The sequence below is a fragment of the Scleropages formosus genome, chromosome 16, assembly GCF_900964775.1.
Source record: "Scleropages formosus chromosome 16, fSclFor1.1, whole genome shotgun sequence".
Taxonomy (NCBI): domain Eukaryota; kingdom Metazoa; phylum Chordata; class Actinopteri; order Osteoglossiformes; family Osteoglossidae; genus Scleropages; species Scleropages formosus.
In genome coordinates, this window is record NC_041821.1 from 20,347,077 (window position 1) to 20,368,098 (window position 21,022).

Below are 21,022 nucleotides of genomic sequence, written 5' to 3' on the forward strand. Positions count from 1 at the left end.
TTGTTGTCTAATGACTGTGATGGTGGACACGGCGTTGCGCGGAGCTCGGAGTCGCCGCTGTGTTTTTAACGACAGGTACTCGTAACGCTGTGTGTCTCTACGTAGCGTGGACACGAGTGCGCGCTCGACTCTTGCCGTGCGTGCTTTTACACGGAGGAAGAGAGGCGGTCGCGGTGCTGTCACGCGGCTGCTGTGTAGTGTGCAATTTGCTAGCCGTTAGCCGGCGCTGGCTGTGCTACGTGTGAGGAGGCGGCGCAGGCCGCGCTCGAGGCACTCCGGCCGACGACCTCTTTCCAAACCCCGGCCTCGCGGCACCTGCGCGAGCGCTCCGTTACCGGGCCTCATTCGTGTCACGAATGTGTTCCGCGAACGATGCCGGCGTTCGTTGGGCTGCGGAGACTGCGAGGGCACCGAAGCATAGAAATATCCGCGGGTAGACTAGTTACTCACTGGGGACTAGTAAGTTAGTTATAACTACTAGTTGTACACGCACGCAGACGTGTCCGCTCTGAACAGTTGAAGCGCTTCCCTGTTTTTGCGGGCACTGAGTTCGCGTCAAAACTGTGTGTGCGCGCGCGCGCGGCTCTTTCAGTCAATGAAACAAGTGTATGGAAATGTTCGTTCCACTCATAATGTTTTATGAACTTAGTGATGACAGCGAAACGAAGGAGAAAATGGTCCCCCCCCCCTCGGAAAAAAGATAAGGCAGTGATGGAACTGAAAGAGAAGTGCTGACAGTGCAGTGTGTGGTCGGAGCACTAGTGTCCTAGTGCCCGGGTTCTCCTGCTCCTCTCCACTTACAATGTGTGTTCATTCATTCATTCATTCATCCATCATAGCACAACTTTTCTTCAAAGTGACTTTAATAATACAGAGAGTACATTAGCAGCAGAAGGGGAGAGTTGGATACAGACACGTGATTCTAGAGTAGAGTCCATGTGTCACATTCCGCCATATGAACCAGTGTACATCACCGTGGTAGCTGCATGGGCTTTTCTGTTCCTCAACAAACTGTTCTAAAAAATTATTAAATGTAAACATGTAGATGTTAATTATGAAATTGCAACACTGGGGGACGAGTGAGTCTGGAAGAGGTGAGTTTTAAGGCCCGTTTTAAATGTAGATGGATTCAGCAGTTCTGAGTGACGGGGGGAGGTTGTCGTACCGCATCGGAGCCAGAACTGAAAACCTTTGTGCTTTTGATTTTGTGCCTCTTATGTGCGGGACCACCAAGCGGGCAGACGAGGATGAGGAATTGAGATCTGCGCTGGACTCCCTACTGCCTCTTCCAGGCTTTGAAAGTGAAACAAAGTATTTCTGAAACATTATTACGAACTTGTATGAACTCATATTCTTGGATGTATTATGTGGGCCACTATTTCTTGTTTTATCATGTACAACTTTATTATGACTCTTTTAGCTGATGATTTTGTATAAGGCAGCTTACAACTGTTGGATAATGGAACTTTACAGCGATTTACCCTTTTGTACGGCCGGGCAATTTTTACTGTCAATTTAGGAGAAGTATCACAGCAAGTGATGGGATTTGAAACTGGGTCCTTGGAGTCCAAGAAAACCACCTGATTAAGTACATTACTTGCACTGAACTGCAGATTGATTGAACATTGTCTAAATATCTAAATCTTGACATAATTGCTGAACACAGCTTAGATGAAACGTGTAAGAGTCTTCGTTTTCAGCATCTCTTGGTTGGAAATGGGGAGGTACGTATGTTCAAATGTCATTTTTGTAAGAAAAATGTCAAGATGTGGCATGTTTACCATTTACTTCCTGTCTGCTGATTAGCCATGTTCACATAACTGAGTTCAGTTCCTTTTAGCTGAACTCTTAATATGTTCCGATTTGACGTCAAGCCAGTGTTTTTGAGCAAAGTAACACTATTAATGTAAAAGCACTGAATGAAATGTCAGATACACCAAACAATATGTGAATATTGAGTGATTAACAGGGAGTAGCTGTCAGTGCGGCTTCGGCCTCTTTTGGAATGCTGTCGTACAAGTCTTGGATTTTGGCTGACATCACATTGGACTATTTATGGACTGTTCAAGGCAGAAAGCTTACATACCTTTAAGGATGGGGGAAGTGGACATCCCCCCCCCCCCCTTTTTTTTTTTTTCTTTTCTAACTATACATCTAAGCATAAAGGTGTAAGGCTATTTCAACCTGTACTGTGGGGAGGCCCTGGAAGGTGTATTAGGTAAACAGGGACCATCTGCTTTGGTGTGTTTATGCTCATGCTGTCACATTAGAATATGGGAATGTCGGTTTTTGGTTTTCTTTAATGGGTTCATGTTCCTTAGCTGTTACATGACCATGAAGGGCAAAGACTGGGTCAAGTGACTCCCATGAGGTAGTTGGAAATATGTTGCAGATTCACAGTTACACGGGTTTAAAGCATCCTTTGGCTTTCTCCCAACATAAATACATCTGAATGCATGAAAATATTAAACTGACTCATCTACCCATTTCACAGTTTTTGCTGCTTGTTGGTCTAGCATTTGGGTATTTTTGCATGCTTGGCCTTGCTTGCAGGTAGCTTGCAAGCAACTTTGCTGCCAAATAACTTTGTGAAGCTCAGAACTGCGCCGTGCTCGCAGTGTTGTGGTAATTTTCAACACCATCATTTTATGCTTTCAAATTGTCCATTAATCCCTGGTTGACTGGACCTCTTACCACAGTGCCACTTTTTCCCATGCAGTCCATCCTTGCTGAGCAAATGTTGTAATGATTTTTGTTGCAATGTTCCCCTTGAAGTATTAAGTAATACTGCAGTGTTTATGAGCAACGTCAGGTAGCCTGGCACTGTTCGGTGTCGTTCAAGCACAGTCTGCTATTGTTCTGAAGACATGTCGGTGTTTGTCGTCAGACCTTATATCTTACACATTGGTGATTTGACGAATTGGCCATGTGCTCGATGTTGTGATTGTGACTTCAGTCTATGAGCTCTGTTATATGATGTTTCTAATGTTTTGAGCAACTCTTGGAAATGCTCAGCAAATTCCCATTATTAAATTATTTAAGGATATACTGAGAACAGGCCTACTCTGTTCCGTATCAGTATATTGATCGCAAAACTTTGTGTCAAACCGGTAGAACACAAATCAAAGGGCTTCATAAGTAACTGCAGCTGAAAACACATTTAGTCAGACTGGCAAATACTGTTGTGTGGTTTCCTTTTTGAGCCTTTTAGTAGTTAAGGAAGCAATGTTCAGATGTACATATTGAGGCACACAACCCTGCAGATTTTCGCTGATTACACACTTCTGTGGTTGTTAGTTCTGTTCCTGTGGAAACTCTGTTGAATTCTGAACGGTTCACTCTTGGCTTACAGAACAGTTGATGTTTGCTGAGAGCTTGACAAAATGTCAGAAGTTGTTTGTGGTGTATGTGCTACCGTTTGTGTGACAGGAATTCACCAAGGTTTTGTCGGTCAGGCAGTTGTGCAGTTAGGGACACGGACACACACACACACACACACACACACACACACACACACTGACTGAAACCGCTTGTCCCATGCGGGGTTGTGGTGAGCTGGAGCCTAACCCGGCAATACAGGGTGTAAGGCTGGAGGAGGAGGGGACATGCCCAAGACGGGATGCCACTCCGTCAGAAAACAGCCCAAGCAGGACTCGAACCCCAGTCCCACCATAGAGCAGGACCCTGTCAAACCCGCTGCGTGATTCCCCCCCCCCGCAGTTAGGGAGGAAAGAGATTTTCGTAGAAACGCTGCATTGTCATTACTGCACATCTATTTTAGCAAAAAAACCCACACAACTTTCAGTTCTGCGTAAGTACTGTCGTTGGCCAGATGTTCATGAAGTCATACAAATTTTATCCAGAATGTTATTTTTACACCTTATTACTTATATCGTTTAAGTGGCTCTCTTGTCATGTGTTAAGAAGGGTCTGTTGGTTTGTTGGAAAATAGATGTGCAAATTCATAGTTTCCTGGCACTTTTCTGTTTTCCATTCTTTTCTGCAGAGTGATATTTGCTTTGTCAGTCAGATAAGTTCCGTTTTTACAACTAATCATTCATAATATTTGCTGTACCACAAGTGTAAAGAGCAGCATTCTGTAACACACGATGTGAAATGTTTTAAGTTCCACTTGCTGCCTCACAGTGAAAATGTGACCGTTAAGAAACCCTCGTATCATATTGCAGTCTTTATCTCAGTAACACCTTGGGATTTGTTCATCTATTCAGTGTAAAGTAGTGGTTTCCACGTGTCAGAATTTATATCTGCACTGTTTTTTTTGCCTCCTTTCTGGCTGAAAGATCATTTCCGTGTGTGTTTGCTTGACTGAGAGCAGCTGCAAGCAGTGTCTCTCATTTCTGAAGTTATGGTTTTCCTGTGTGCACATGACTTTAACCGTTCTGTTGCTGTTCTGTCACCCCTCCTTCAGCTAGCCTCTTTGCTGGGCTGCCCTGATGCGATGGCCTCCAGCCACAGCTCCCCACCAGTGCCTCGCCCCAGCGACAGCAGCGATAGGCTCTTCAGGAAGGACAAGGACCCTTCTTCCAGACAGTATAAGCTAGCCCGCTCCCTTCCGGATGTCTGCCCTAAGGAGCCCACAGGTGAAACGGGTGTCTCAGCAGTTGTGAGGGGAACCTGCACGGTGACCCGTCTTACAGTAAATCTCACGTCAGCCTGAAATTATCTTATTTAAACCCATTTTTGACATCAGCTGTACAGGTAGAATACAGCCATATTTGCTCACGCGCATGCCATGCTTCTTGACGATTTTGGGGGTTTTTTGTTTTACTTTCAAAGCATGAACTTGTGACGAGGTTTTTTACTTTTAAGAAATATCAATAGCAGTGTCAATAGACCTTTTTTTTTTTTCGCTGTCATACTGCAGAATAGCAAAAGTATTATGCATGTTTTAGGTGGAATTTTACTATGGTTGCACAAATATGGGGTGTTCTTTTGAAAAAGTTGCATTTTATCACTTTATCTGTAGGTTGACCTTTATTCCTGTAAATGTGGTTCTGAAAGTTCTGTGACATTGAAAAGACCAAGTGTTAGGTGTCTGACTGAAAACGAGCTTTACCATATCCGCTCCAATGCAGGTCCCAGAGGGCTGTGCGAAGGTCCGTCTGTGGTGGCCGACCAGCACAGGTGGACGGTCTACAACTCTAAGGTGAACCTTCCTGCTGCACTGAATGACCCCCGCCTCGCGAAACGGGAGTCAGACTTCTTCACCAAAAGCTGGGGCTTGGACTTTGTGGAGACGGAAGTCATGCCCTCCTTCTACCTCCCAAACATAACAAAAGAACACTTTGCGTCCTACTTGCAGGAGATAACCCAGGTAGTGCGACTTATTTCTTTCTACGTGGTATTTGTTCTTGCTTACCTTCTTTCTCCTGAATGTTGTTTTGATGTGTATTTCTAAATACTGTTTCCATATTATCTAATTCAATTCAGCATATACCAGGCTGAAACATGTATACCGTTGCCCATATTGCAATAAATGGTTTCAACTGTCATGGGTTTAAATTTTGTGATAATTTTCCTTGTCTTTTCCAAGTGAGAACTGTGTAAAGAATTTAGATTTTGTTTTCCTCTTCCCCTCTCCCAGAGAGAAAAAATACATGAAAGGTGTAAGAATATCTGTCCTACCAAGGATGAACTCAACTCTGTGTCTAACATCACAAACAATCATGGTATGCCTTAAAATATGCTAGGAGCACTCCTCGACTTTGCTGGATTTTTACAGGCCAACATTTAGAGAACACCACTGCAAAAGGATTTTTCCTTGTAGCTGTTGTGTATTACAGTTCCTGTTTCACGCCATTAGATTGTGTGTTGTGCTAGTGCATGTTTTGTATTTGACACGTCCATCTTACGGGAAAACATTGTGATCGGGCAATTAAGTAACATCATCATGAATGAATACAATGTTAATGCATTCTTTAATATTAATCTTCCAAATCGCTTGATTTTCACAGACAAATCAAGGATAGAGCTGGAGCAAGTACCTAAGGTAATCTTTTTTTGGTTTCTAAAATACTGCCAAGTGCGCAGACTGAAACTTGTGTCTGAGTCACATTAGCTTTTGTGATGCACCTTTTCTTTTCTTTAACTCATTCATGGCTCCCTACTCATGTTTTTCATCCCAGTTCCTCTCGGCGTTCACATCTTCTTGTGCTTCCTCAGATATTCATGAAGCCAGATTTTGCGCTGGACGATCCTGCAACGTTTAATTCCGTACTGCCGTGGTCCCACTTCAGTGTGGCAGGGGGCAAAACCAGCCGTGACATGGCCTCCTCGCGGCTGCTGCAGGAGAAGGTGAGGCTGCAGCATCGTCAGCCGCTGACCTCTGCTTCTTGTCAGAGTGAAACTGAAGGGAACAAGGGCTTTATGCATGCCTGCTATGCTGATACATATAAATATTAGTACTCCTAGCAAATACTAGCACGGAGCTTCAGCTGTAGAGAGTTGTTCTCTCTAATGTAAGGTGTTTGTTGTTCATTCTCTAAACTTTTTACGTGTTGACGATGTCTGGGCTATAACATTTGCCGGCTTTATGATACGTGTGGTTCCTGTGGGTTACCTCTCTTTGTTTCACACAGCTGAGTCATTACTTGGATGTGGTGGAGGTGAACATCGCCCACCAGATTTCCTTACGTTCGGAGGCCTTTTTCCACGCCATGTCCTCGCAACATGAGCTGCAGGACCACCTGCGTGAGACGGCCCGGGCAGTGGCAGCGCTGCGTGAACGGACGGCTGCCATGGACCGTGTGATGTGCGAGGGCCCGCTGCGGGCATTGCGCCTGGGCATTTCACGGGGCAACTGCGTGCGGCTGCACAGCAAGCTGAAGCTGATGGCTGCTGTGCACCAGACGCAGCCTACCGTACAGGTGCTGCTATCCACCTCTGAGTTTGTGGGTGCGTTGGAGCTCATTGCCACCACACAGGAAGTCCTACAACAGGAACTCCAGGGCATACACAGCTTCAGGTTAGTGAAAGCAAGGCGACGACATACTGCATTATGAAGGTGGTTCTCTGCAAACGATGGGGTTCTGTTCTGAGAACCCTGTCGTCATTGAAAAATCCCCTCATGTGAGCCGTAAGGGTTTATATTTAATTTTGTACAGTAGGCTTTGCTATATTTTTTCAACTATATAATTTCACACATTATGTTAAAATAGTACTAATACAGAATGAGTGAAATACAGTATTATATGTTCATGTGACACTTATTTTCACTTTTATTTTTAAATCTGTCTTCTGCTGCTTTCTTTTGACAGCACCACCAGAACACTCACTTGTCGTCCATTTTAAATAAGAAGGGAATTGCAAACCAACACTTTTATAAGCAAAACGCGGTTGTCACTAGACACCCAACAAATAAAAATTATGGCTGCCTTGCGGCACACCGCTAATCAATGCGATTGCACACCAGATGGAGCAGTTGTCATTACATGTAATGACCGAAAGAAATAAGGGTGATGAAACAGCCATTGTAAGTCCTGGTGGTCCTGAGTCACGAATGTCATAACTCTAGGACGACCTGTATTGTCCTCGGTATTCATTCTGACACAGAGGTTACCTATGTAAATATACTGTCTGAACAGAATGTTATAGTTGGACCTGTGTGTACTGCACAATAGTGTGTGTGCAGTACTCCCTGCATCCACTAAGGGGCCTCCACTTCCAAATCACTAAGATGGCAAAGATGCTGCACTTTTGTTACACTCTCCTGTTCACACTGTGGGGCGCTGTATGTGAGCAACCCCGGTGAAGTCGGCCTTTGTAAATGTGTCGTAAACCTCATAGTGGAGCCCATACTGCTCCTGTGCATGAAGTGAAATAAAGCAAAATCTGTTCTTTGAGAGGGAAGTTTGTTTTTCACAGTTGTCTTATTACTTTTAGTACTATTTATTCATGTATTATTGTTCGAATGTTAATGTGCTTTGTTTTTTCACCACAGCAATTCAGGTTAAATATCTTGCTAAAGAGTACTGCATCAGGTGCAGGGATCTAGTCGTGGATCCTTTGTTTGGCAAGCAATGGTCATACTGTTATTCCACATACTGTACGCTGTCTTCCACCACAGACACCTGGGTTCTCAACTGTGTGAAATGGAGAAACTCATTGACAAGATGATGGTCGCTGACTTCACCACCTACGCCAGGAGCGATCTGGGCCGGCCCTTGGAGGAAGATACCCAAGTCTTGGAGAAGGTTTGTTATCTTTTTTGCTGACTATTCTGCACAACAGGATCCTGTTAAGAGGGGACATACAGAAGTGCAGAAGTCTTAGGCACTTGGATGTTTCACAAAAATATTTGTTTTAGACTGTTATGTCTTCTGCATTAGTGTCAATGGGAAAGAGCATATTTTAGATTACCAAGCATTCCTTTGGCAAAAAGTTACAGTATTACAGTAAGGGTTTTGTATGTCATTAAAGAAAGTAAAAACTCTGCCGAGGGATTCCTTCGGGGTCCCCTGCCGGTCCCAAGCCCGGATAAAGGAGGAGGGTTGGGCATGGGGCTAGCGACCCCATCCCGTAAAAAACCCACACAGCTACAGAAACGCCAACAAGTACTCAAGACATCTCAGACATCTAGGCCTTGGGTGAAGATGGACTTCCAGCTGGAAGTCTTATGACACGGAAAGAAAGTAAAATAGTAATAAACCACTTTCCAAATGGAGAACTTGAGGTCTTTGTATGGCACACCAATAGACTGAAGCAGAAACAGCTGTATAGAGACGACAAAACTGGGCGAAGGACAACCATACTGAAAATGTGAGGTTTTGTCAGTTTTGACAGTTTAACTCTCAGATCTTACACCATGGCAAGAGTGAGTATAGCAATAAGACACAAGATGGTCATCCTCGGGACAAGCGTTTGTTGACAATGGATGGTTACTGAGCTTTGTAGGAAGTTTATTAATTAAGAGCATTATTTTTGGAAGCATTCTCACTTTACAGCTTTTTTCCCTAAGTGCCTAAAACTTTTGCACATGTCTTCGTTAAGCACCTCCTACACTTAGAGCAGTGGTTTTAATTTTTTGTGGAATCCCTTAAATCACTAATAAAAAGCCCTTGATTTCTGTGGGATATGAGGAGTCAAACTTGTCACCTAAATTAAAAAAAATTTTAAAAAAAAAAACTGTGATTAAAATCTCTGCTTGCATAACTTCCTAGAAAGTCTTATTGTGTACTAGGCGGGAAACCTTGTCCATGGAGAACTTCCCAAATCAAGAGAAGGTGGTGTGTTAGGAAACCAATGACCCAGGATGATGCTAGGAAGGCATGGTATTGTTCTAACTCATGCTTTGAACAGGACAGGCTGGAGTCCCTTGTTTTTGGCTTGCTGCGACAGAGGAAGCTGGATTTCCTGGAGATCTACAGCGAGGAAATGATTTTGGCAGCTAAGGGCATTGTGAAACAGGTGATGTACATTTTCATGATATTTGAGTGAGGTAAAAGGAGTAGGATGTCACTTGACAAGGAACTGACTTTTTACCTTAAGGATATCACTCAGGGCTCTCTTTCAACAGTTTATCTTTGTAAAAGTCTATGTAAAGCATATATATATAAAAATGTCTTTTTCTGTCAGCATTAAAAATTATATTGATGATTAGTTATGTTTTTAATCTTACAGATGTTGAAAAATGTTTTAATATTTAAGTAAATACAAAACTTTGTTTCAAGCCTTTCAGACGGTAAACCCTTGTGTATTTAGACCTACTGGTGTTGTATTGCCGTTTACCAGGGTTGATACCACTGGATGTTTACTACGAACTGGCTTTAAAATTTTTCTGACTTAAAGGACATGCCCAGCAAACATACATGTAACTGATTAAAGTTTTGTTTTTGAATTCAGAGCTGAGAAATTGGGATATGTTTTATTTGGACTTGTGGGTGTGCCTTGGTAAACTTTTACTGAAGGATGTAGGTGACTAACTGTAAAGACAGTAATATTCATGCTCCCCACACTGTACCCCAAACATTTTGTTACATAACAAAAGTTTAAAACAGTTTTCATCAAACCGTATGTTGAGATGGAGGTGAACGCGGGTATGAAGGAGCTTTTAATAATTCCATGTGATGGTGTCTAAAACTCTGGACGAACACACCACGCAACTGTCATTATCAAGAAGTGAGCCACATTATATTTATTCAGTGTCACAGAATGATTGAATGAAGTGTGGAATGATTCTCTCACTGCCTGTGTTACTGTTTTGTGGTAAGGTGGAATTCCATAACACGTGACCTAGAAATCATCTGTTTAACAACGCTGCCTTTTTCATATATTTGAACCTGTGTTTTGTGACTTATTCATATGAGCTCTAGTTGCAATACACAAGTGGTACTGTCCAGTTGGTCAGCGTGTGGCGGCTGACCTGGTAATTTTCATTTCAGTTTATTGTGTTATACTCTTCCCTTCGCAGTGTGTGGTCAACACAGTATCACACATTGAAGAAATCGACACAGAAGTTGTTGTCAAGTGAGTACAAACATAATGTTTACCAGACCAAAAGCATACAGATTCTTACTCTGTTGACATCAGTCAATTATTGATATTCAGAAATGTGGATTTAGCATTAAATGAAACAAAACTCTGAAATGTAGGTTCAACAATCTGGAGATGATTTTGTAATTATTGCAAATATTGGGACATGCTGTGCTCAGGTATCCAATTTATCATTAAAAGTAGTTTTTTCCTTGACTCTGTAAACTGCAGTTGTCAGTAAGTGTTCCCTGACAAATAAAAGAATGTCGGAAGGCTAACTGAGGAAAATATGCAAAAAGTAATTTATAGAATCCGCTTTAAAGTCTTAGAGCTTTTCAAGGACCGCCAAGTATGCCTTGTTAAATTATTCTTATTAAGAGTGCTAAAAAACACGTTCTGCTCGTTGAATACATATGACAGTAAAACTTGAATTTATGGGGGGAAAAAATCTTTCCTGGTTTTGTCATGTCTCAGCCAAGTTACCCATTCATGAAAGGGCTTGTATTTTCCAGCTTTCTAATTCTCTGTCTAATGCTTGGACTTTCCTTTGCTTGCCCCCAAAGGCTTGCTGATCAGATGAGGCTCATGACGTTTCCTCAGTGGTTTGAGCTTCTGAAGAGCGTTTTTGCAAGTTTCATCCTTTTCCTGAGACGGATAAAGGTGGGAAAAATCAGTGTTACATTTGACACAAAAAATCTGTTATTCAAATAGATTAGTTTGCCTTTAGTGTTCATTTTAGATGCCATCATTTCAGCAATGCATCGTTTTATGTAATATTTGAAGGTTTTATGACAAGTGATACAAGCCAATATGGAATTCAGTGAGATGCCGTTTTAAATTCACTAGCTTCTATCTACCTATGTTTATTCCTCAGGCAACACTAAATGTAATCAGGAACGTTGTGCTCGAAGTGCTTGATGGAAACCAACGGAACCGGTTAGCAGAGGCAGCGGCAGCAGAGGCAGCTGAGACCGGCATGGAAACCCCACCCTGCAGGGACTCTGAGCTGGCCTACCTGACCCATGAGGGCTTGTTTATCAGTGATGCCTTTGCTGAGTCGGAGCAGCAGGCTTGTGGTGAGCTCCGGGGCTCCAAGCCGACGGCGGCATGTGGCAGTGACTCTGCTTCTGGCACCACAGAGTCATCCTCCAGCCGTGAACAGACCACACCCCCCTTCACAAGGGGGCCTGGCGCGTACGTAACCCACAGTTTAGTGACCTGATCTGTATTCCTTATGTGCGTTAGGGATCAGTTCTTAACCTGTGGTCCGTGAACCTCTTTGGGGATCCGTGAAGCACAGGTTTACTTTGAAAATGGCACTAAATAAAAGTTAAATAACATTTTACTGTGCTATGACTGTGATATACTTCTCTGTGAAGGTGATAAATTTTCTGTTACATTTTTGTCTCGATTTATTTTTGAACATTTTTCTAGGAGGGGTTCTTAGCTTTCATTGCATTCAGGGGTTCGTGGCCTAGAAAAGGTTGAGAAGCTCTGCCCTCGGTGGAGCGTTGCATTGGTCCCTGTTACTCAGGCAGCCCATACAGGCCAATGTAGTAGCTTACAGAAACATGAGACAGCTGAACTGAATGCCCATGGATGAGAACTGGCAATTTTATTTTACTGTAGTAAAAACCCCAGGTCATCAGTAACTCTAGGGTACTGCCCAAGCCTGTTAGAAACTGTTGAAATATACATATAATGAAGCATTATGAAACACATTTGTTTGCCTAAACTTAGTAGTGCCTCTTGTTTCATTTTCCCCTACAGGGTGAATGAGGACATGATGCCTTCGGACCTCGAGCTGAGTCGTGTGGCCAGTAACATCCAGGAGCTGCTGTACACAGCCTCCGACGTCAGCCACGACCGCTGTGTCAAGTTCCTCATGGCCCGGGCAAAGGTAGCCGACACTCAAGAGTCAATAAACTTTGTCAGCTCCCGCGCTCCCAGATTTAGTAATATTTAATGCCATCCATCCATCCATCCATCCATCTTCCTCCGCTTTATCCGGGGCCGGGTCGCGGGGGCAGCAGTCCGAGCAGAGTACTCCAGACTTCCCTCTCCCCGCACACCTCCTCCAGTTCCTCTGGGGGAACCCCAAGGCGTTCCCAGGCCAGCCGGGAGACATAGTCTCTCCAACGTGTCCTGGGTCTGCCCCGAGGCCTCCTCCCAGTGGGACAAGCCCGGAACACCTCCCCAGGGAGGCGTCCAGGAGGCATCCGGAACAGATGCCCGAGCCACCTCAACTGGCTCCTCTCGATGCGGAGGAGCAGCGGCTCTACTCCGAGCTCCTCCCGGGTGACTGAGCTCCTCACCCTATCCCTAAGGGTGCGCCCAGCCACTCTGCGGAGGAAACTCATTTCTGCCGCTTGTATCCGCGATCTCATTCTTTCGGTCATGATCCAGAGTTCATGACCATAGGTGAGGGTAGAAACGTAGATCGACCGGTAAATTGAGAGCTTCGCCTTACGACTCAGCTCCCTCTTCACCACAACAGACCGGTACAATGACCGCATTACTGCGGACGCCGCACCGATCCGTCTGTCGACCTGCCGCTCCATTTTTCCCTCACTCGTGAACAAGACCCCGAGATACTTAAACTCCTCCACTTGAGGGAGCAACTCCCCCCTAACCCGGAGGGAGCAATCCACCTTTTTCCGACTGAGAACCATGGCCTCGGATTTGGAGGTGCTGATTCTCATCCCCGCCGCTTCGCACTCGGCTGCAAACCTCCCCAGTGCACGCTGCAAGTCTTGACTTGATGAAGCCAACAGGACCACATCGTCCGCAAAAAGCAGAGACGAGATCTCGCGGCCACCAAAGCAGACACCCTCCGTTCCCTGACTGCGCCTAGAAATTCTGTCCATAAAGATAATGAACAGAATCGGTGACAAAGGGCAGCCCTGGCGGAGTCCAACATGCACCGGGAAAAGGTCTGACTTACTGCCGGCAATGCGAACCAAGCTCCTGCTCCGGTCATACAGGGAACGAACAGCCCGTAGCAACGAGCCCCGAACCCCATAATCCCGAAGTACCCCCCACAGGATGCCACGAGGGACACGGTCGAATGCCTTCTCCAGGTCCACAAAACACATATGGACTGGTTGGGCAAACTCCCACGAACCCTCCAGCACCCTAGTGAGGGTATAGAGCTGGTCCAGTGTTCCACGGCCAGGGCGAAAACCGCATTGCTCCTCCTGGATCCGAGGTTCGACTATCGGTCGGATTCTCCTTTCCAGTACCCTGGCATAGACTTTCCCAGGGAGGCTAAGGAGTGTGATCCCCCTGTAGTTGGAACACAATCTCCGGTCCCCCTTCTTAAAAAGAGGGACCACCACCCCGGTCTGCCAGTCCAGAGGCACCGTTCCCGAACTCCACGCGATGCTGCAGAGGCGTGTCAGCCAAGACAGCCCCACAACATCCAGAGACTTGAGAAACTCGGGGCGGATCTCATCCACCCCCGGAGCCTTGCCACCGAGGAGTTTTTTGACTACCTCAGCAACTTCAGCCAGGGTAATGGACGAGTCCCCCTCCGAGTCCCCAGCCTCAGCTTCCTCTACGGAAGGCGTGTCGGAGGGATTGAGGAGATCCTCAAAGTACTCCTTCCACCGCCCGAGAACATCCTCAGCTGAGGTCAGCAGCGCACCACTTCCACTGTAAACAGTGTTCGTGGAACACCGCTTCCCCCCTCTGAGTCGCCGGACGGTTTGCCAGAATCTCTTTGAGGCCGACCGAAAGTCTTCCTCCATGGCCTCACCGAACTCCTCCCAAGCCCGAGTTTTTGCCGCGGCGACTGCCAGAGCCGCGCTCCGTTTGGCCCGTCGGTACCCGTCAGCTGCTTCAGGAGTCCCATGAGCCAGCCAGGCCCGATAGAACTCCTTCTTCAGCTTGACGGCATCCCTTACTTCCGGTGTCCACCACCGTGTTCGGGGATTGCCGCCGCGACAGGCACCGGAGACCTTATGGCCGCAGCTCCGAACCGCCGCACCGACAATGGAGGAGCGGAACATAGTCCATTCGGACTCAATGTCCCCCACCTCCCTCGGGACCTGGTTGAAGCTCTGTCGGAGGTGGGAGTTGAAGACCTCTCTGACAGGGGCCTCCGCCAAACGTTCCCAACAGACCCTCACTATGCGTTTGGGCCTGCCAGGTCTATCCAGCTTTTTCCCCCGCCATCGAATCCAACTCACCACCAGGTGGTGATCAGTTGACAGCTCAGCCCCTCTCTTCACCCGAGTGTCCAAGACATATGGCCGAAGGTCAGAAGAAACGACTACAAAGTCGATCATCGACCTCCGACCTAGGGTGTCCTGGTGCCAAGTGCACTGGTGGACACCCTTATGCATGAACATGGTGTTCGTTATGGATAAACCGCGACTAGCACAGAAATCCAATAACAACTCACCACTCGGGTTCAGATCAGGGAGGCCGTTCCTCCCAATCACGCCCCTCCAGGTATCACTGTCGCTGCCCACGTGGGCGTTAAAGTCCCCCAGTAGAACGACAGAGTCCCCAGTGGGAGCGCTTTCCAGCACGCCCCCCAAGGACTCTAAAAAGGCCGGGTACTCTACACTGCCGCTAGGCGCATAAGCACAAACGACAGTGAGAGACCGTTCCCTGACCCGAAGGCGTAGGGAGATGACCCTCTCATTCACCGGGGTAGACTCCAACACATGGCGGCTGAACTGGGGGGCTATTAATAAGCCCACACCAGCCCGCCGCCTCTCACCTTGGGCAACGCCAGAATAGTGGAGAGTCCACCCTCGATCGAGTAGAGTGGTTCCAGAACCCACGCTGTGAGTGGAAGTGAGCCCGACTATATCTAGACGGTATCTCTCAACTTCCCGCACCAGCTCAGGCTCCTTCCCCGCCAGTGAGGTGACATTCCAAGTCCCAAAAACCAGAGTTGGCGCCCGAGGTTTGGGTCGGCCGGGCACTCGGCCCCGACCACCGCCCAACTCACAATGCACCGGCCCCTTACGGTTTCTCCGGCAGGTGGTGAGCCCACCGAAGAATATTTAATGCAAGACTCGTATTTTACTGTTATTACTCTCCCTGCTTGAACTTTGACAAACAACTTAGTGTTGTTTGTCTTATTGAAAACATGCACAAGGTTATGCATTCATGTGTCTCACCTTACTTTTGGGCAGTCGTACCCCCAGCTGCTGGTGAATCAGTGCAGGTCCCAAACTGGGGTGAATGTAGAAGGTTGATATCAGGAAAGGCATCAATCTAGTTATAAAATCTCTGCTCCAAGTGCACCTCCAAATGCTGCAGTACTTGGAAGTAAAACAGCCAGTCTGGGTTCTGCTGGAAAAACAGACCGTAAAAGTGAATAGTAATACTAGTAATTATTTCGAGACAACGTATGCTTTTAAGTTTTTTTTTTTTTTTGTGTGTGTTTTTGTATTCTATCAGATATGGAAGAGTCTCTCATTTAGGCCTAGAGCTGCTGTCAGAACTGAGTTAATTTCTCATACTCTTGCCTTCTGTTAGCTTGTCAGCCCTGTCTGAGTCCCTATACTTATCTTTTGTGATATTTGTATTTTTTTATTTTGCATAGCTCACTTTGTATGTTTATCACATTTCATTTTTGTGTGTGTGTGTGCGCTCACACATGCAACTTCAGAGAGCTGTAGGCTGTGAAAGTTGGGATTCCCATCTGCTGAGTCTTCCTGAGCTTAACATGGGGCTCAGCATGTAATCACACTATAACCTCTGCCAGGAAGAATAGAGACTTTGAATCATGGCAGAGACTCTGATGTATCCCATTTGACAGCTCCCTCTCTTCCGCTCCTCCTCAGACAAGTACACTCTCTGGAAAACAAGTACCTTGATGAAAGTGCAAACACTTAATGTTTACTTGTATTGATACGCAGTGGTGTTCTTCAGACGGTTTTTGTAAATGTGATACTTTTCACAGGATTCACGAACGTAGAAAGGGTTTCCTGTTTAGTGTGAGGTTGCGGAAATGCCCATGGTGACATTTCGAAGGCTGGGATGTTTATGAAATGCTCCAACTGTGGCTGCTAACAAGTGGGGTCACAGGTCTCGTCTCAAATAGCGGTTCTTCCTGTGTCGTGAACCCAGAAAAACAAGGCATTTATTGCTCTGGCTCTGCCCCAGGACGGATCCCTGGAACGGCTCAGCTCCTCCGAGTTTGTTTGCCTGTCCCAAGAGGTTGAGCGCTTTGTGTGTGACACGGAGGAGCTGTGCTGCCGTCGCAGTGTGTCACTGAGGGGGGCGCTGCAGAGCCAGGCCAACCGCTTTGTGCACCGCTTCCATGAGGAGCGCAAGACCAAGCTCAGGTACGATCTCGGCACTTGAGGTGTGATGCGGGAGGGACAGTGAGGGCGTACGTCCCCGTGTCTGCTCTAACTGACTGCATGCCATGCTTTGGTGGCTCTTTTGGCAGCCTGCTGCTTGACAATGAACGCTGGAAGCAGGCAGAGGTTCCAGCGGAGTTCCAGGACCTTGTCAACTCCATCGCTGATGGCAGGATCACACTACCTGAGAAGAAGCCTACTGGTAGAAGGCCCTCCTTGTATTGTTTTTTTTTTTTTTTTTTTTTTTTTTTTTTTTTTTTATTTTTGGTCCAGGATCATTGTAAGTGGCAAGTAACACAGTGGTTAAAGGCATGGACTTGCAACCTGAATGGATTTGTTTAAAAAAAAGAAAAACTGCATCTTATTTAGTCGAGTAGATGCTGCAAATTAATATTGTGAGTTAAGAAATCAATACATGCTGAAGAAGTATTGAATCAATACAATAAATAATTAAATCATAGCATTGAGCAGTGTTAAGTGTCAGACTTTGCCTCCCTTTGAACGGACAGAGCATTACTTGTTCTCGTGTTGGATTAGAAGCTCCGAAACCTCGCCTTCTTTTTGTGTTGTTAGGAAAAGCAGTGATGTGCGGAAGTAGACCAGAAGCTATTAAAGCACTGGTACGAATCAGCAGGGTACCGCGTGATTAAACTGCTCTGCAATTAGACTACTGAGGAGAAAATATGCCCTGCCCTTTCTCTTTAATCAGATGTGTGTTTTGTGCATCATGCACTTTGTCCCTAGAGTTCTGCGATTTCTGTCCACAGCCAGTAATGATGAGCTTTCTCTCTGGCGCTTTCTGCCTCTTTAGGTACCGAGGAGCGGAAGCCGAGCGATTATTTAAACGTAGACGGACAAAAATATGCCGTCGTCGGGTAAGTACGTCTGCTCTGTTAGAAATATTCCCTCTAACCGTGTTTTACTGTCCAGAGTCTTGAACTTTAGTGCGAGTGCGCTGAAACATCTGGACCTTCTCCGTGTCACCAGGACGGTGTTGCTGCTGATCCGGATCTTCCTAGAATACTGCCAGTGCGTTAATGATATACCCTCCATCGCCACAGATATGGTGACGCGCCTGTCTGACCTGCTCAAGGTACCGACCTCAAGTTTAATCCTTAATTTTATTGACCACACTGGGCCAGAGCAGTCTGGGTGTATTTTTGCACGCAGGCTTTAGCACTTGTTTGCTCCGAATTTGCTTTTAGACACTTATCAGTGCTACATATGAAGTATTACAGTCCACCGTTTTAAGTTCTGAACTATCAAAATGAGAAATTTGGGAAATGTAGTCTTTTTTATTTGTAATAAGTATTTATTTAAAATGTCACCTGCTGGTCACTGATGGTATCTGTGAGGCGTGTCTGCCTTGGCAAGTGACTCTTTCCTCCCCGGCTGTGTATGTATCGCAGCACTTCAACTCGCGGAGCTGTCAACTGGTGCTGGGGGCCGGTGCGCTGCAGGTGGTGGGTCTCAAGACCATCACTACAAAGAACCTAGGTAAAGTACGCAGCAGTCTTAAAAACCGTTCATTTGTTTCTCTTCAGTTCATTATCGTTGCACGTTTGTACAAAACAACTTAATTTTTTTTCTTGTTTTTACAGCTGTTTGTAATTTTTTTTTTTTGGCCGGAGTGATGCAGTCTGGGTAGTTTACTGAGGGGATATTTTCTGGAACTTAACTGGGAACCTTTGGGGCTTTGTCCTTAACCATTCTGCAACCATTTGGTCAGCTATACAGTATAAGGTTATATTTAAAAAGGACAAATTATATTTGATTGCATCTTTTTGTGCCTACAGTAGTAGAATAAGTGTAGTAATTTTTTTGTAGATGGGAATCAGTATAACCTGCTGGTTTAATGTACGAGTCCAGGTTCTCCATGTTTTCACTGGGTTTGACCCTCTGCTCACAGCATTGGCCTCCCGCTGCCTGCAGCTAGTCGTACACTACATTCCCATCATTCGGGCCCACTTCGAGACCAAGCTGCAACCCAAACAGTACAACATTCTCAGGCACTTTGACCACATCACCAAGGTGGGGCACCTCTCTCTGCAGGTACCATCCGTGTGTTTGACTGTTTCAGGTTTGCCTCCAGCTCATGTCCCTCCCATTGGCTCTATTATGAAAGCTGTAAAATATCACAAGGTCATATTAAAAAGGCTTCTGTCCAACATATACCAAATAGCAAGACTTTATTCTTTTGTTTTCCATTACTTGCTGGGAATCATGGAACAGAGGACTTGTGCTTCTGTAATTTGTCTCGCCTTCGCAGGAATCTTAATTGGCCTTTTGAAGTGTGCACTGAAGTTTGTGTGTGAGCTTTTGGTCCCGGTCTGTTGTGGGGACGCTGGGGATTAGCAGAACCCTTAATAAGGCCTTGAGTTTGTCACTTGCCTTTTTTTGACTCAGTTGCTCCCTGACTCATGAAACTAATTGGGACCCAGATTTGGTTTTTTAACTCAAAGTTTGCAAGTCAAGTGTGACACAGAGCAGGCAAGGGGCTTGTCATCAGTTTTTGTGTAACCCATGCCTGCAAAAAACAGTAGTATTGGTCTAAGTGACTGTTGGAGAATCGCATGTCTTCACCTGCATCTCTGTTGGTTAAGTGCACTTTTGGTTAGGTTGCTTTAGACAAAAGTATTTGCCAAATGAGTACATTTAAATGTCAGCAGCCCAGACAGCGCTGCGGGGTGGAAGGTATCGGCTGGGTTTTTGGAGCAGATCGAAAAACATTGAACCACAGCTGCACTGCAGACAGTCTCTCTCTCGCTCTCATTCAGCGGCTTGAAGACAGCCCCCCTCTGTTGAGCCGGGATGGCTTGTGCACACACCCTGGCATTTTGAGCCCACTGGCAGGGAGTATTTACGACACAGTACATAAGGAAGCCCAATGAAGACCCGTGCGTTGTGTAGGGGCTCACCTGTGGCTCCTGTACCTCTTCTTTTACCCACACAGTAAATAGCAAATACCCCATGCAACCATAACAAGAAATAGCCATACGTACAAGAAATTAAAAAAAATATATGTTGCATGTTATTTGTCTTGAAACACAGACAAGTGGACGTCAAGAGGAGTCAAAGGTATTATGTAGAGGCAGAGGATGATGGTGATGTAGCACTTCTGTGATGAACTCAAAACCAGTAGATGAAGAAGGCAAAGATTCTTCTACAGTTGTTCAAATTCCATTTGTTTCTGTTCCAGCTTCTCAGCTCTTAACTTTAAGGCAGCATTTACTGTTCACAATCGCCATCTGTAGGCCTAACGGGTGAAGCTTTGGTGCATGGTTTGGTGTGGCAGCCAGCTTTTTGGAAAGAAATAAAAACTGAATACTTCTCAAGGTTTGTTACTGAAAAGTTGCTAAAATTGGGCGACTGTACTCTCGGGAGTTTACTGTGAACTTTTATGCTTGTCGATGCATGTGCTTCTGCGGTGTTTTATTCACTAGTAGAGCACTCTTCTCTTCTGCCAACAGGACTACAATGATCACGTAGCAGAGATCTCAACTAAACTAGTGGCAATCATGGACAGTTTGTTTGAGAAAATGTTGTCCAAGGTAAATTGACACACTGTGGCTCCTATTTCTCTCCCCATACATCTTTTATGTACTCTGAGGTTTTTATGCCAATAATCGCATTGAGAGCCACCCTTTACTTGCATTTCTCATTCTTTTTATAGTATGAAGTAAAGGCACCTATGCCTTCTGTCTGCTTTCGGAACCTGTGTAAACAGATGGCCAAGATGCACGAGGCAATCTATGATCTGCTACCTGAAGAGCAGACCCAGGTATGACCAGCTGCACATCACACAGTTTCTCTTACCATTGTTCACACATGGTGCCATGACCATGCTAAGGTGGTTGTCATGGTCTTTCCAAAATGTCTCCATGATTCGTACAAGTGCTGTCAACAAGTTGCTATAGTGCCTGTAAAAAGTTATGTAAAAGTATTACATATTAATGCACCTCCCTCACTTCACCTCCTCAAGGATGCTGGAAGGTGCTGCAGTCTCTCCAAACGTGATCTTCCAGAGATGTGCAAAGTCAAGTTTTGCTCTTCATGGTTTGCTATATGATGAGACTTATCTTGTGCGTGTGTGTCTGTACTAAATAGATGCTGTTCCTAAGGATAAATGCAAGCTTTAAACTTCACCTCAAGAGACAGCTAGCACGACTCAACGTGATCAATGATGGAGGGCCTCAGCACGGGTG

General features: G+C 45.5%; 1 protein-coding gene across 2 annotated transcripts in view; it reads left to right on the forward strand.

Moving 5' to 3' along the window:
• The window catches only part of vps54 (VPS54 subunit of GARP complex), a 23,245-nt gene continuing 2,223 nt past the window's right edge, over positions 1–21,022 (forward strand). Inside the window, exons 1-23 of one of the 2 annotated variants that reach the window (XM_018750925.2) lie at positions 1–75; positions 1,235–1,311; positions 4,430–4,601; positions 5,097–5,335; positions 5,606–5,690; positions 5,976–6,010; positions 6,184–6,315; positions 6,600–6,985; positions 8,087–8,213; positions 9,319–9,426; positions 10,430–10,485; positions 11,055–11,151; positions 11,366–11,685; positions 12,262–12,391; positions 16,618–16,799; positions 16,907–17,019; positions 17,629–17,692; positions 17,805–17,910; positions 18,227–18,314; positions 18,727–18,848; positions 20,288–20,368; positions 20,491–20,598; positions 20,925–21,019. In XM_018750925.2, coding sequence (XP_018606441.1) covers positions 4,460–4,601; positions 5,097–5,335; positions 5,606–5,690; positions 5,976–6,010; positions 6,184–6,315; positions 6,600–6,985; positions 8,087–8,213; positions 9,319–9,426; positions 10,430–10,485; positions 11,055–11,151; positions 11,366–11,685; positions 12,262–12,391; positions 16,618–16,799; positions 16,907–17,019; positions 17,629–17,692; positions 17,805–17,910; positions 18,227–18,314; positions 18,727–18,848; positions 20,288–20,368; positions 20,491–20,598; positions 20,925–21,019 — 2,816 coding nt within the window. In that variant the 5' untranslated portion in view covers positions 1–75; positions 1,235–1,311; positions 4,430–4,459. The remainder of the gene's footprint in view (positions 76–1,234; positions 1,312–4,429; positions 4,602–5,096; positions 5,336–5,605; positions 5,691–5,975; positions 6,011–6,183; positions 6,316–6,599; positions 6,986–8,086; positions 8,214–9,318; positions 9,427–10,429; positions 10,486–11,054; positions 11,152–11,365; positions 11,686–12,261; positions 12,392–16,617; positions 16,800–16,906; positions 17,020–17,628; positions 17,693–17,804; positions 17,911–18,226; positions 18,315–18,726; positions 18,849–20,287; positions 20,369–20,490; positions 20,599–20,924; positions 21,020–21,022) is intronic. The other variant, XM_018750924.2, reaches the window with a different exon arrangement.